This window comes from Mixophyes fleayi, chromosome 6 (genome assembly GCF_038048845.1).
Source record: "Mixophyes fleayi isolate aMixFle1 chromosome 6, aMixFle1.hap1, whole genome shotgun sequence".
NCBI classification, from domain to species: Eukaryota; Metazoa; Chordata; class Amphibia; order Anura; family Limnodynastidae; genus Mixophyes; species Mixophyes fleayi.
In genome coordinates, this window is record NC_134407.1 from 215,568,608 (window position 1) to 215,581,280 (window position 12,673).

The 12,673-nt window shown below is 42.3% G+C and overlaps 1 protein-coding gene across 2 annotated transcripts in view; it reads right to left on the reverse strand.

Annotated features, from left to right (window-relative positions):
• The window catches only part of LOC142159813 (uncharacterized), an 89,953-nt gene extending 80,037 nt beyond the window's left edge, over positions 1-9,916 (reverse strand). For both annotated transcript variants that reach the window (XM_075214580.1, XM_075214579.1), the window contains exons 1-6: positions 9,753-9,916; positions 5,957-6,057; positions 3,040-3,231; positions 2,837-2,960; positions 2,126-2,223; positions 1,875-1,983 (exon numbers count right to left, since the gene is read on the reverse strand). In XM_075214580.1, the coding sequence (XP_075070681.1) occupies positions 1,875-1,983; positions 2,126-2,223; positions 2,837-2,960; positions 3,040-3,231; positions 5,957-6,040 (607 nt within the window). In that variant the 5' untranslated portion in view covers positions 6,041-6,057; positions 9,753-9,916. The remainder of the gene's footprint in view (positions 1-1,874; positions 1,984-2,125; positions 2,224-2,836; positions 2,961-3,039; positions 3,232-5,956; positions 6,058-9,752) is intronic.
• Positions 9,917-12,673: the final 2,757 nt, after the last annotated feature.

Here is a 12,673-nt window from a genome sequence, read left to right on the forward strand (position 1 = left end):
TGTCAACACTCTCACCTGTGTTAACGAGAGAATCACTGACCTGATGTCAGCTGGTCCTTTTGTGGCAGGGCGGAAATGCAGTCGAAATGTTGTTTTTCGGATAAAGTTCAATGTCATGGCTAAAAGGGACTTTGAAATTAATTGCAATTCATCTGATCACTCTTCATGACATTCTGGAATATATGCAAATTGGCATCATAAAAACTGAGGCAGCAGGCTTGTGAAAAATAATAATTGTGTCATTCTCAAAACCTTTGGCCATGACTGTACATTTGCACTGTGGGCTCACATTTTTGAAGCTTTAGAAATGACCCCACTAAGACAGTAACAGAGATTACAGACTAATTACAGGAACCATGTTACACCTGACCAGAAAGAATGACCAACATGATGTCATAGTGTCCCAGTCCTCCGCATATTATATCTCCAGACCATATTATTGGATCACGTTAGTTCGATAAATAACGGTCTGACTCAATTGTCCGCAGCAATGCAACATCACAGATTTTTTCTCAAATCCCATAGATATTGGGGTACCACAGTAGCCAGAAATATACGAACAATGTAATCCCACTCCCCTATATAATGACAATGCTGTTTTGTTATTACTGAAGCGTTATGCCAATAGCTAATAGAATAAGGAAACTACCCAACATAAGCAATCTGTTATATATTGATGACATTTATTCCACTTATGTCTGTGTATAGTAATTACTTTATAATATGTTATATACTGTGTGTCACTGGAGCCTTTAATTGCCTACATAACAAAGTGATGCCTATATACCTTTGAGTATAGTCTGTAAATATAATTATGCATACATTTAAATAAAATTTAAATTAATAAAATCTGTTCTTACAATATTTTTACAATTGCCACCATTTTATTTCATGTCTATCAACTCATGGAAATTATTTTTCTCCTGTGTGAATTCCTTCATGTCTGGCAAGATTTGATTTTTGTAAAAAACATTTCCCACACTCAGAGCATGAGAATGGTTTCTCACCTGTGTGAATTCTCTGATGTTTAACAAGATTTGATTTATCTTTAAAACATTTTCCACACTTAGCACATCGAAATGGCTTTTCACCTGTGTGATATCTCTGATGGTTACGAAGACCTGATTTCTGTGTAAAACATTTCCCACACTCAGAGCATGAGAATGGTTTCTCACCTGTATGAATTCTTTGATGTTTAACAAGATCTGAACTCTGTACAAAACATTTCCCACATTCGGAGCATGAAAATGGCTTCTCACCTGTGTGAATTCTTTCATGTTTCACAAAATTTGACTTAACTGTAAAACATTTCCCACATTCAGAACATGAAAATGGTTTCTCACCTGTGTGACTTTTCTGATGATCAACAAGACTTGATTTAATTGTAAAACATTTCCCACACTCAGAACATGGAAATGGTTTCTCACCTGTGTGAGTTCTCTGATGTCTAACAAAGATTGACTGATATAAAAAACATCTTCCACACTCAGAACACTGAAATATTTTATCACCTCTATGAGCTATACTTTCTGTAAAAATATCTAAGTTATTAGAACATTCCTTATTAGTAGAGAAATCAGATGATATAGTTGCAGTGTGAAGTACTTGTACATTTTGGGCGATGGGCTGTCCTTCTGTAGAATCTTGTGTGATGTTGTTATTTTTTATTTCACAATCTGAGGATGAAATGAAAGGTCTCTCTGAGGTATTCTCGCTTTTATGTCCATCTGCTGTAAATAAAGTTTATGATCTTGAAGTGTTTAATTTGCAAACTACACTTTACAATTATAAAAAGGTACATACAGCATATGACTTGCATGTTGAACAGATAAAACAACCTCAAAACTCATTTGTATTTAGTGTGTATTTCTCACCTGTGCAGATATCTGTAGGGATTTCCTCCTCCTTACACTGCTGATCACCCCTCATATATGTCTCTTCTTCCTTTATATCTTCTACTTTAATAATACTCAGGTCTTCACACTAAATAACCAGGAAAACATTAAAATAATACTCAAAAAAATCAGAAATGTGTATAATTTAATTAATTCAAATACAACAAATGACATTTTACAGCATCCAGTTTCCCTCCAGATTATTTAATACTAATCTCAAATCCAACTACCTGATAATCCTGTGGGATATTGTGATTTGCCTCAATAGAATCCTGTGAATAAAGACGATGAGGACATCTCTCTGGGGTATTTCTGTTACTGGATCCATCTGTAGGAAACACACAGTGACTGAATACATTGTTTGTATGTGATGATCAGGTGATGTTTAAATAGGTGGCCCTCAGCATGGTTCTCTCCTTTATAAGTCAATTCTTTGGAATGTTATTTCCAAATTATTTGTATAGTGAAGGCTCTCAAACCTGCCTTCTCCTTTGCAAAAAAAAGTCTCATAGGCTTCATATTACAACCAACCCCTGCTTCAATTCTAGTTATATCCGATTTGTTACTTGAAATCTCAGATTCAACTATTACCTTCTGCTAAAAACATAAAAGCGTGAATTCCTTCCCCTAACCTTCCCAATCTGCTCTTTCCCCTCCCCCCATTTTGCCCTATACCCCCCTCTTACTCCCCCTTCTTTATCTTTTTCCTTTTATTTGTATAATTTAAAACAAAATAACATCGTCCTGGTACCACGCTCATATGAAGCTGAATTTGTTTTGTAAAAGCACTGTGCGAGAGTGTCATACACATTGTTAAATTTGTATTTGCATTTATCATCTCACTAATGTACCTTTCAAGAGTTTTATATTTTGAAATGCTGTTCAAGATCAGGTGTTATTAATAAAACAAATTGAAAAAAAAAAAAAAAGTCTCCTCTTACCCAGTGATGTGAGGGGCCGGTGATTCTCCATCATCACATCCTTGTACAGACCCTTGTGTCCTTCTAAATACTCCCACTCCTCCATGGAGAAATAGACAGTGACATCCTGACACCTTATAGGAACCTGACACACACAATGATACAGTCATCACCCAGACACATCCCCTGGTGTTTCTGTATAATGTCCCATTCCCAGCAGTCACCTCTCCAGTCAGCAGCTGAATGATCTTGTTGGTGAGTTCTAGAATCCTCTGGTCATTGTTTCTCTCATGTATCAGTGAGTGAGGTGGAGGCACCGTGATGGGGCTCTGGGTCCTGCTCAGTCCTCCTGACACACAGGGATGGCTGCTGGGTGTGACACACTCACCAGATTTCTTCTTCACTACTGTGTAATCCTGTGCATAGGATGGTAAATATCAAGCTAAGCATAAAACACTGTTCCTTTTTTCAAGAACATGTGCTCTATGGAAATATACATTTATAATATACAGTATATGGCCATCAATTGTCTATTGAATGATGGAATCTGTCCGATAATGTATGTTGGCCTGGGCCATGCAGGAACTGGGTTACAATTATGTGTCAAAGATTCCAGGGTGACCCAGTCTCTTACTGAAGATCTCACAGTCACTGAATCAAAATTACAGAATGGCAGCATCAATTAATGCAACCGACTGAATAAAAGATACCAGGATGACAGTCGCCCAAAGAAGACTGCACAGTCACTTAACAAACACAGAATGACAGTGTCACTTAATTAAAACCACAGGATGGCACAATGTCTAACAATGTCTCTTAGTGTCCAAATAAAGAACCATAGAATGGACAGTAACTGAATGAAGATCCCAGGACCACACACAGGAAATAAATGAAGGTCTGAGTACCATGTGCAGGATGTCACAGAATGAAGAACACATGATGTCACAGTCACAGAATGAGAACGTGAAGAACGGGATAGCAGAGTCACAGAAAGAAGAACACATAATGTCACAGAATGAAGAGCACAGGATGTCACAGTCACAGAATGAAGAGCACAGGATGTCACAGACACAGAATGAAGAGCACAGAATGTTACAGACACAAAAAGAATAACACAGAATGTTACAGACACAGAATGAAGAGCACAGGATGTCACAGACACAGAATGAAGAGCACAAGATGTCACAGACACAGAATGAAGAGCACAGGATGTCACAGAATGAAGAGCACAAGATGTCACAGAATGAAGCGCACAGGATGTCACAGTCACAGAATGAAGAGCACAGGATGTCACAGACACAGAATGAAGAGCACAGGATGTCACAGACACAGAATGAAGAGCACAGGATGTCACAGAATGAAGCGCACAGGATGTCACAGTCACAGAATGAAGAGCACAGGATGTCACAGTCACAGAATGAAGAGCACAGGATGTCACAGACACAGAATGAAGAGCACAGGATGTCACAGACACAGAATAAAGAGCACAGGATGTCACAGACACAGAATGAAGAGCACAGGATGTCACAGACACAGAATAAAGAGCACAGGATGTCACAGACACAGAATGAAGAGCACAGGGTGTCACAGAATGAAGAGCACAGGATGTCACAGACACAGAATGAAGAGCACAGGATGTCACAGACACAGAATTAAGGGCACAGGATGTCACAGACACAGAATGAAGAGCACAGAATGTTACAGACACAGAAAGAATAACACAGGATGTCACAGTCACAGAATGAAGAGCACAGGATGTCACAGACACAGAATGAAGAGCACAGGATGTCACAGACACAGAATGAAGAGCACAGTATGTCACAGACACAGAATGAAGAGCACAGGATGTCACAGACACAGAATGAAGAGCACAGGATGTCACAGACACAGAATGAAGAGCACAGGATGTCACAGAATGAAGAGCACAAGATGTCACAGAATGAAGCGCACAGGATGTCACAGTCACAGAATGAAGAGCACAGGATGTCACAGACACAGAATGAAGAGCACAGGATGTCACAGACACAGAATGAAGAGCACAGGATGTCACAGAATGAAGAGCACAAGATGTCACAGAATGAAGCGCACAGGATGTCACAGTCACAGAATGAAGAGCACAGGATGTCACAGACACAGAATGAAGAGCACAGGATGTCACAGACACAGAATAAAGAGCACAGGATGTCACAGACACAGAATGAAGAGCACAGGATGTCACAGACACAGAATAAAGAGCACAGGATGTCACAGACACAGAATGAAGAGCACAGGGTGTCACAGAATGAAGAGCACAGGATGTCACAGACACAGAATGAAGAGCACAGGATGTCACAGACACAGAATTAAGGGCACAGGATGTCACAGACACAGAATGAAGAGCACAGAATGTTACAGACACAGAAAGAATAACACAGGATGTCACAGTCACAGAATGAAGAGCACAGGATGTCACAGACACAGAATGAAGAGCACAGGATGTCACAGACACAGAATGAAGAGCACAGGATGTCACAGACACAGAATGAAGAGCACAGGATGTCACAGACACAGAATGAAGAGCACAGGATGTCACAGACACAGAATGAAGAGCACAGGATGTCACAGACACAGAATGAAGAGCACAGGATGTCAGTCACAGAAAGAAGAACATGGGAACACAGTCACTAAATTAATTCCATCCCTTCCTGATGCTTCTGATATTTTTAATAGGGAGTCTCATCTACAGTTGTCTGAGTTCATGTATTTTGGGTCTGAGATGAGAATTCTATGAGGTACTGAATATATTGAGTTCTACGGTGTGACATAGAGGGAGGAGCATGAAGAGGGTGGAATCTGATTAGCAATCCAATCCCAGTAGTTTCATCACTGTGAGTGCCAGGCATGGTGTAATGCAATGATTAAACTTGACTTATGACCTTGCAATCTACAGCCCCCTATACTGGTGTAAGGGGTAAATTAGCCAGCACATACTTTTAGTAAATATCTATGAACTTACAATAATCATAAAATCTGATTTCTCAGGATCTTGTATTCTCATAGCAGAATGGGATGTGGTACTACTAGCACAGTAAGATTACAGATGATCATGCGACATGAAAGCATTTAATGAGTACCCATGTGCACACTCCCAGAACCCCTCACCTCTCCAGTCAGCAGGTAGATGATCTCTAGGGTGAGGTTTAATATCCTCTCAGTCATGTGACTCCTGACGGTTTCCATCCTCATTGAGACAGTCAGGAGATCTATACAGGACAGTACAGACAGGTTAAATTAAAGACTTTTTTTTTCACATCTGGAGGTTTTTTACCTTAAAAAAGGTATCCACCACCATATATATCTTCTATACAGGATTCAAAATATATCCAGAAAAACAATAACAATAGTAATACTAAGATGCAGCTGACAAATTTGTTAAGCATACACAGCTGCAAAATGTCCTTTTTTTCTATGAACAACAGACTTCGATATTTGTCCCCGAGCCTAGTGATTAGCACTTCTGCCTCACAGCACTGGGGTCATTAGTTCGATTCCCGACCATGGCCTTATCTGTGTGGAGTTTGTATGTTCTTCCTGTGTTTGCATGGGTTTCCTCCGGGTGCTCCGGTTCCCTCCCACACTCCAAAAACATACTGGTAGGTTAATTGGCTGCTAACAAAATTGACCCTAGTCTCTCCCTCTCTGTCTGTCTGTGTGTGAGTGTGTGTCTATATTAGGGAATTTAGACTGTAAGCTCCAATGGGGTAGGGACTGATGTGAATGAGTTCTCTGTACAGCGCTGCGGAATTAGTGGCGCTATATAAATAAATTATGATGATGATGATGATGAGATATCCCTATTTGTGCAATACTGACCGACTTTACAGAACCTGGCTAACTATCAGTGGCAGATCCAGGGGGAGGGCGATCGGGGCAATCGCCCCCCTAGCAGGGGCTTGCTGCCGGTGGCTGCACACTATGTGCAGGTCCGCTCGGCAGTGACAATGTGCTGCCCGGCTGCTCTGATTGTGTTTTAAACACAATCACAGCAGCCAAGCAGCACATTGTCACTGCCGAGTGGACCTGCACATAGTGTGCAGCCGCCGGCAGCCTTAGATGGCAGAAAGGGGGCTGGGCCTAAATCGCCCCCGGTAGAAATTTTATCTAGATCCGCCCCTGCTAACTATACAGTACCTGGGTGCAATGACAAGTGTTATTCACTAAGCTACTGCAGCTGCTGTGACCAATAACAGCTCCTTCTGGGAGTGAGAGCGAAACAGCACTGTGGTCCTGGGAAGAGAATGGTGCATTAAAAGTATGTAATGAGGCTTTAAAGGGGTCATTATTAGGTGATATACGGCATTACGGGGTTTTATGTTTAAGCATGGACTATACCCGATAGTTGGATCTGTTACGCACATTATTTACATCCTGCACATGTTACACATTATGCAACAGGTTTGCACATGCATACTTACACCCACATACACCCAACCAGTTCATATGCACAAGAAAAGTTTTTTAACCTATGTTTTGATAGCAAAAAACACATTCGCTATTAAGGAGCATATTCCATTAGTAACGATGTTCCCCCGAACATTGCGGCCTCGCACATTTGAAAGTACTACGGTACCTCAACATCACAGATTTCTACTCGCACCTCTATGGGTGGGGGGAAGATAAATCTGTAATGTTACATGGCCACGGAGTGCCTTTGGGAACGTTCCAGGGCTAGATGCCTTGGTTGGTTCCTTATAATGTACCATTCACAAATCACTATATTGAGACTGTATAATTATATTACAGTAATATAAACCTATTGTAATATAAATCTTTCATCAGTAAAATGTGACACATACATACAAGACTGCATATAATAGTAGAACCTGTCACTTCCATCGGTACTAATATATATATATATATATATATATATATATATATATATATATATATATATATACACATCTATAATATAAATGCTTAGTGGCGTGTGTTAGTCTGTCTGTGTGTGTGTGTGTCTGTGTGTGGAAAAAAAATAAAACGAAGCTGCAGCGCCACCTGCTGGGCGGAGTTATACACTGACCTACTAAATTCTTAGTGTGTGTGGGAAAAAAATTCAGAAAGGGCTGAAATTTGGTATACTAAAATATTTTTAATTTGTTAATTTAATTTGTTAATTGTTAAAAGTGTTTATAAAGATTTTAAAAAAAAATATATATATTTCTTGAAGGAGAAGTGACAGTTGGGAGTGGTTGGTGGTTGCCGGGGGTGACAGTTGGGAGTGGTTGGTGGTTGCCGGGGGTGACAGTGGGGAGTGGTTGGTGGTTGCCGGGGGTGACAGTGGGGAGTGGTTGGTGGTTGCCGGGGGTGACAGTTGGGAGTGGTTGGTGGTTGCCGGGGGTGACAGTAGGGAGTGGTTGGTGGTTGCTGGGGGTGACAGTAGGGAGTGGTTGGTGGTTGCCGGGGGTGACAGTAGGGAGTGGTTGGTGGTTGCCGGGGGTGACAGTTGGGAGTGGTTGGTGGTTGCCGGGGGTGACAGTGGGGAGTGGTTGGTGGTTGCCGGGGGTGACAGTTGGGAGTGGTTGGTGGTTGCCGGGGGTGACAGTGGGGAGTGGTTGGTGGTTGCCGGGGGTGACAGTGGGGAGTGGTTGGTGGTTGCCGGGGGTGACAGTGGGGAGTGGTTGGTGGTTGCCGGGGGTGACAGTTGGGAGTGGTTGGTGGTTGCCGGGGGTGACAGTAGGGAGTGGTTGGTGGTTGCTGGGGGTGACAGTAGGGAGTGGTTGGTGGTTGCCGGGGGTGACAGTGGGGAGTGGTTGGTGGTTGCCGGGGGTGACAGTGGGGAGTGGTTGGTGGTTGCCGGGGGTGACAGTGGGGAGTGGTTGGTGGTTGCCGGGGGTGACAGTTGGGAGTGGTTGGTGGTTGCCGGGGGTGACAGTGGGGAGTGGTTGGTGGTTGCCGGGGGTGACAGTTGGGAGTGGTTGGTGGTTGCCGGGGGTGACAGTAGGGAGTGGTTGGTGGTTGCTGGGGGTGACAGTGGGGAGTGGTTGGTGGTTGCCGGGGGTGACAGTTGGGAGTGGTTGGTGGTTGCCGGGGGTGACAGTGGGGAGTGGTTGGTGGTTGCCGGGGGTGACAGTTGGGAGTGGTTGGTGGTTGCCGGGGGTGACAGTAGGGAGTGGTTGGTGGTTGCCGGGGGTGACAGTAGGGAGTGGTTGGTGGTTGCTGGGGGTGACAGTTGGGAGTTGTTGGTGGTTGCCGGGGGTGACAGTAGGGAGTGGTTGGTGGTTGCCGGGGGTGACAGTTGGGAGTGGTTGGTGGTTGCCGGGGGTGACAGTGGGGAGTGGTTGGTGGTTGCCGGGGGTGACAGTTGGGAGTGGTTGGTGGTTGCCGGGGGTGACAGTGGGGAGTGGTTGGTGGTTGCCGGGGGTGACAGTTGGGAGTGGTTGGTGGTTGCCGGGGGTGACAGTGGGGAGTGGTTGGTGGTTGCCGGGGGTGACAGAGTGAGAGGAGTGTGATACTCAGGACCGCTGAGAGAGATCCCTGTGTCTGGATAGACATCTGGATAGATGTGGCGATGAAAATGAAGGATGAGGTGATGGGGAAGAATGATGAGGTGGTGACATGTGGACAAAACCACGTTAAAAAAAGGGCGCTTACGTCGGGAAGTAACGCTCTTCCCCTGAGGAGGCCTGGGCTAGGCCCAAATGCATGACAAGAACCTTTTTAACACCTTAAGTAGCTTGATTTGACTAGAAGGCATGAGTATCATGCACGGGTTAACTTATATATAATAAATGACAATGACATGGAATAGGATCTTATGTGTGTCTGATATATATGTATGAGCCATGTAAGGAGAGCTGACATATATATATATATATATATATATATATATATATATATATTACTAAGAGGCTTATGTGTGACATGTAATAACAGTTTATATAGCAGTCAGTGTAATTACCATCTGCGGGGCCCTGTCTCGTCTCACCCGGGGGATGTTACACCCGACCTCTGCTCTGTGCGGACCACTGGACTTGGGCTTCAACAAAATGGCTGCCCCCGTGGCTCGAGACATAACACTGCATTACCCATGATCCTCAGGAGAATCCCGGCCATCAGTCAGCGCGGTGCATGCTGGGTATTAGTAAGTAATCTGTGACTAGAAAGGAGAAACTGATCAGTCAAATACTAGGAGCAACCACTGAAATTATTGTCAATAAAAACTGAAGATAATTAGCAGCAATCAGACATAGTAGAGTGATATTTGTATTAACAGAAATATCACAAGTGATTTGTCAGTCATTGCACATTTATATTTACTGTTTCCTTAATAAGTTCAGAATACATGAACATCGCTTTTCATTAGAATTGAAAATGGATAAATACTTTTTTTTCATGCATAACAATAAAGTTTATGATCAGATTTTATTAAAATGTAACTTTTAGAGTGCCCCAATGTACACATTTCTTGTTTCACATTTCTTGTAGAACTGATTCATATGTGTGGGTGCATCTCCCCTATAAATACTTATAATGATTCTAACCAAAGTGTAATAGTAACATAAACAGGAAAAAAATAAAATGAAATTAAAGTTTGGTATATTATCTGAGGCTGCAAATTGATCAAGTTTTCTGCAGTGGGTTTACATGTAACTTACAGCTTTGCCTCTCTGTGTTCTTACTGGTTGGTGTCCGTAAAGTAGAAGAGAGAAAAAGATGATCCTAAGGGGCACTCGAATGGACTAATATATATCTGAAAATACTGTTAAATATATCTTTATTGATTGAACTAAAATTCTAATAGCGAAATATTAAAAATTGTGTGTGGAGTACAATTGAGAGAAAAAAATACACTGATAAAATAGACAATGCTAATTGTCAAGCCGGGTCACTGCTAACAAAATAATAATTAGATGCCATATATTTGGCCATGAATACAAGTCATTGAAATAATCAAATGATATTTGATTAGAATCCTCATATGTTTGGGATCTATAATCTTAGTATCTAATCCATTATGGTAGATCCTTCACACGTAGATTCAAATATTACTTATGAGCTAAAGTAATAGTCACTGCTGGTTTTCAGTGATACATAAACAGCATGTGACTCATGCAGTTACTCGCTTGCTAGCAATATATGATTAATCTAGGTAATCATATGTACGTGTGGGAACCTATATACAGTAGTGATGTATCATTTCCTAATAACCCCATTCGTTAAAATAACCTAGTAATGAATATTACTGCAGTGAGTTAGGGGGAACACTGTTAGCTGTTCACATACGCACAGCTTTTCTTTAGCGCTACGAGATTGGTGTCCGTGTCTGAATCCATAAAATAAAATGTAATTAATGCAAACACCTACATGCTACCAGCACTCGCCTAGGCCAGTATGGTCTCACAACATCCGCCATACCTCCCAGCTGACCGATTTCAGTGGGACAATCACTATTTTAGGGCTCTGTCCCGTCCGGGGACATGCTGATCCGCAGGCGGGTATGTTGGGGGAAGGGAGGTATGTAAAAATGCCTAGGGCGCCATGGATCCTAGCACCGGCCCCTGCATAGGCCTCCATCCTTGGCCCATCCTTCTCCTTGGCCACCTCCTGATGTATAAAATACTGGTCGACTGGCACTGGCAAAGGACATAGAATACAACATAGAAATGTAGGGCAGCAAGTTCAATCACATAAACATGGTCAACGTTTCAGAATGAAAAGACATTATTTCCTCAGGGCTACAAAAGCAGAGACATAGCTGTACACAAATAAACTGACCTACAATAAGTGGGAAAAATAAAAGCACCACCACCAACAGCATGCAAGTAGGACAGGGCCCGTGTTGTTCTAGCACCATAAGAGCATCGCTGGAGACCTGTCTGCTTCCCTAGTTATGGTGTACAGAAAGAGAATGACAGCCGCCTCCCCTGCGGCTGTAGCCACACCGCCCCCGCCAAACTATATAGAATCCATAAGACATGAAGTAGCTTAGGAAACAACACCTAAATAAATTAAAATACTGACCAACTAGAGCTTAGAAGAGTCAATAGATATAAACCAATAGAAGTATCCAGTGGAAGCATAGTATTATTATTATTATTATTATATACATCATTATTATTATTATAGTATATATTTGTCATTTGGCCTACATTGGTCAACCCCATAAAAGCTCAGCAGAAATACACATTTTGTCAGAAGAAGATTTTCTATAATTTTTTTTATGTCAGGACATGAAGCGCTCAGTGTATGTTTCCAATCACTCCTCCCATGGCGCATATGTATCTCATTTATTACCATTAATATTACACCTCTAGGACACTTTCCCATGTAGTTGAGGAGACGACAGTCGATAAACAATTGTACTATTGTCATTGAGGTCAAATTATAAGCCTCAGGACACAATTACATAGCATGTGTGGAACCTTGTGCTTGGAAGGGCTTTTTAATTCCAAACAACATTAAGGTATCTCGTACTTTCTTAACTACACTGGGATAACTACATACTACACAAGATCTATACAATGAATACACTGTATATACTGTACATTTATTTGATAACTCCTATCTCCTGCAAGGAGGTCTGGCTGCCACCTACTCAGGTTGGCCAGTGCCTATGCAATATGGCAACGGAGCGCCTGGCCTCAGCTATCTGCAAAGTGCCCCTTTTTACACACATACAGTTGTGTTGTTTAGCACAACTGCGGACAAACACACCTGCTTGTCTGATTTTGTTTGAGTCCGTTATCTGGACTAGAGACAGCAGCTCAGGACGGGCAAAACTTCCAGCCCTCATGTTTGCAAGTGTATGAAGCTTTCAGCATTCTCAGCGGTGATTGGCTCACAGAGGAGGCGAGGTGGCAGACATATGCCCACTGCCAT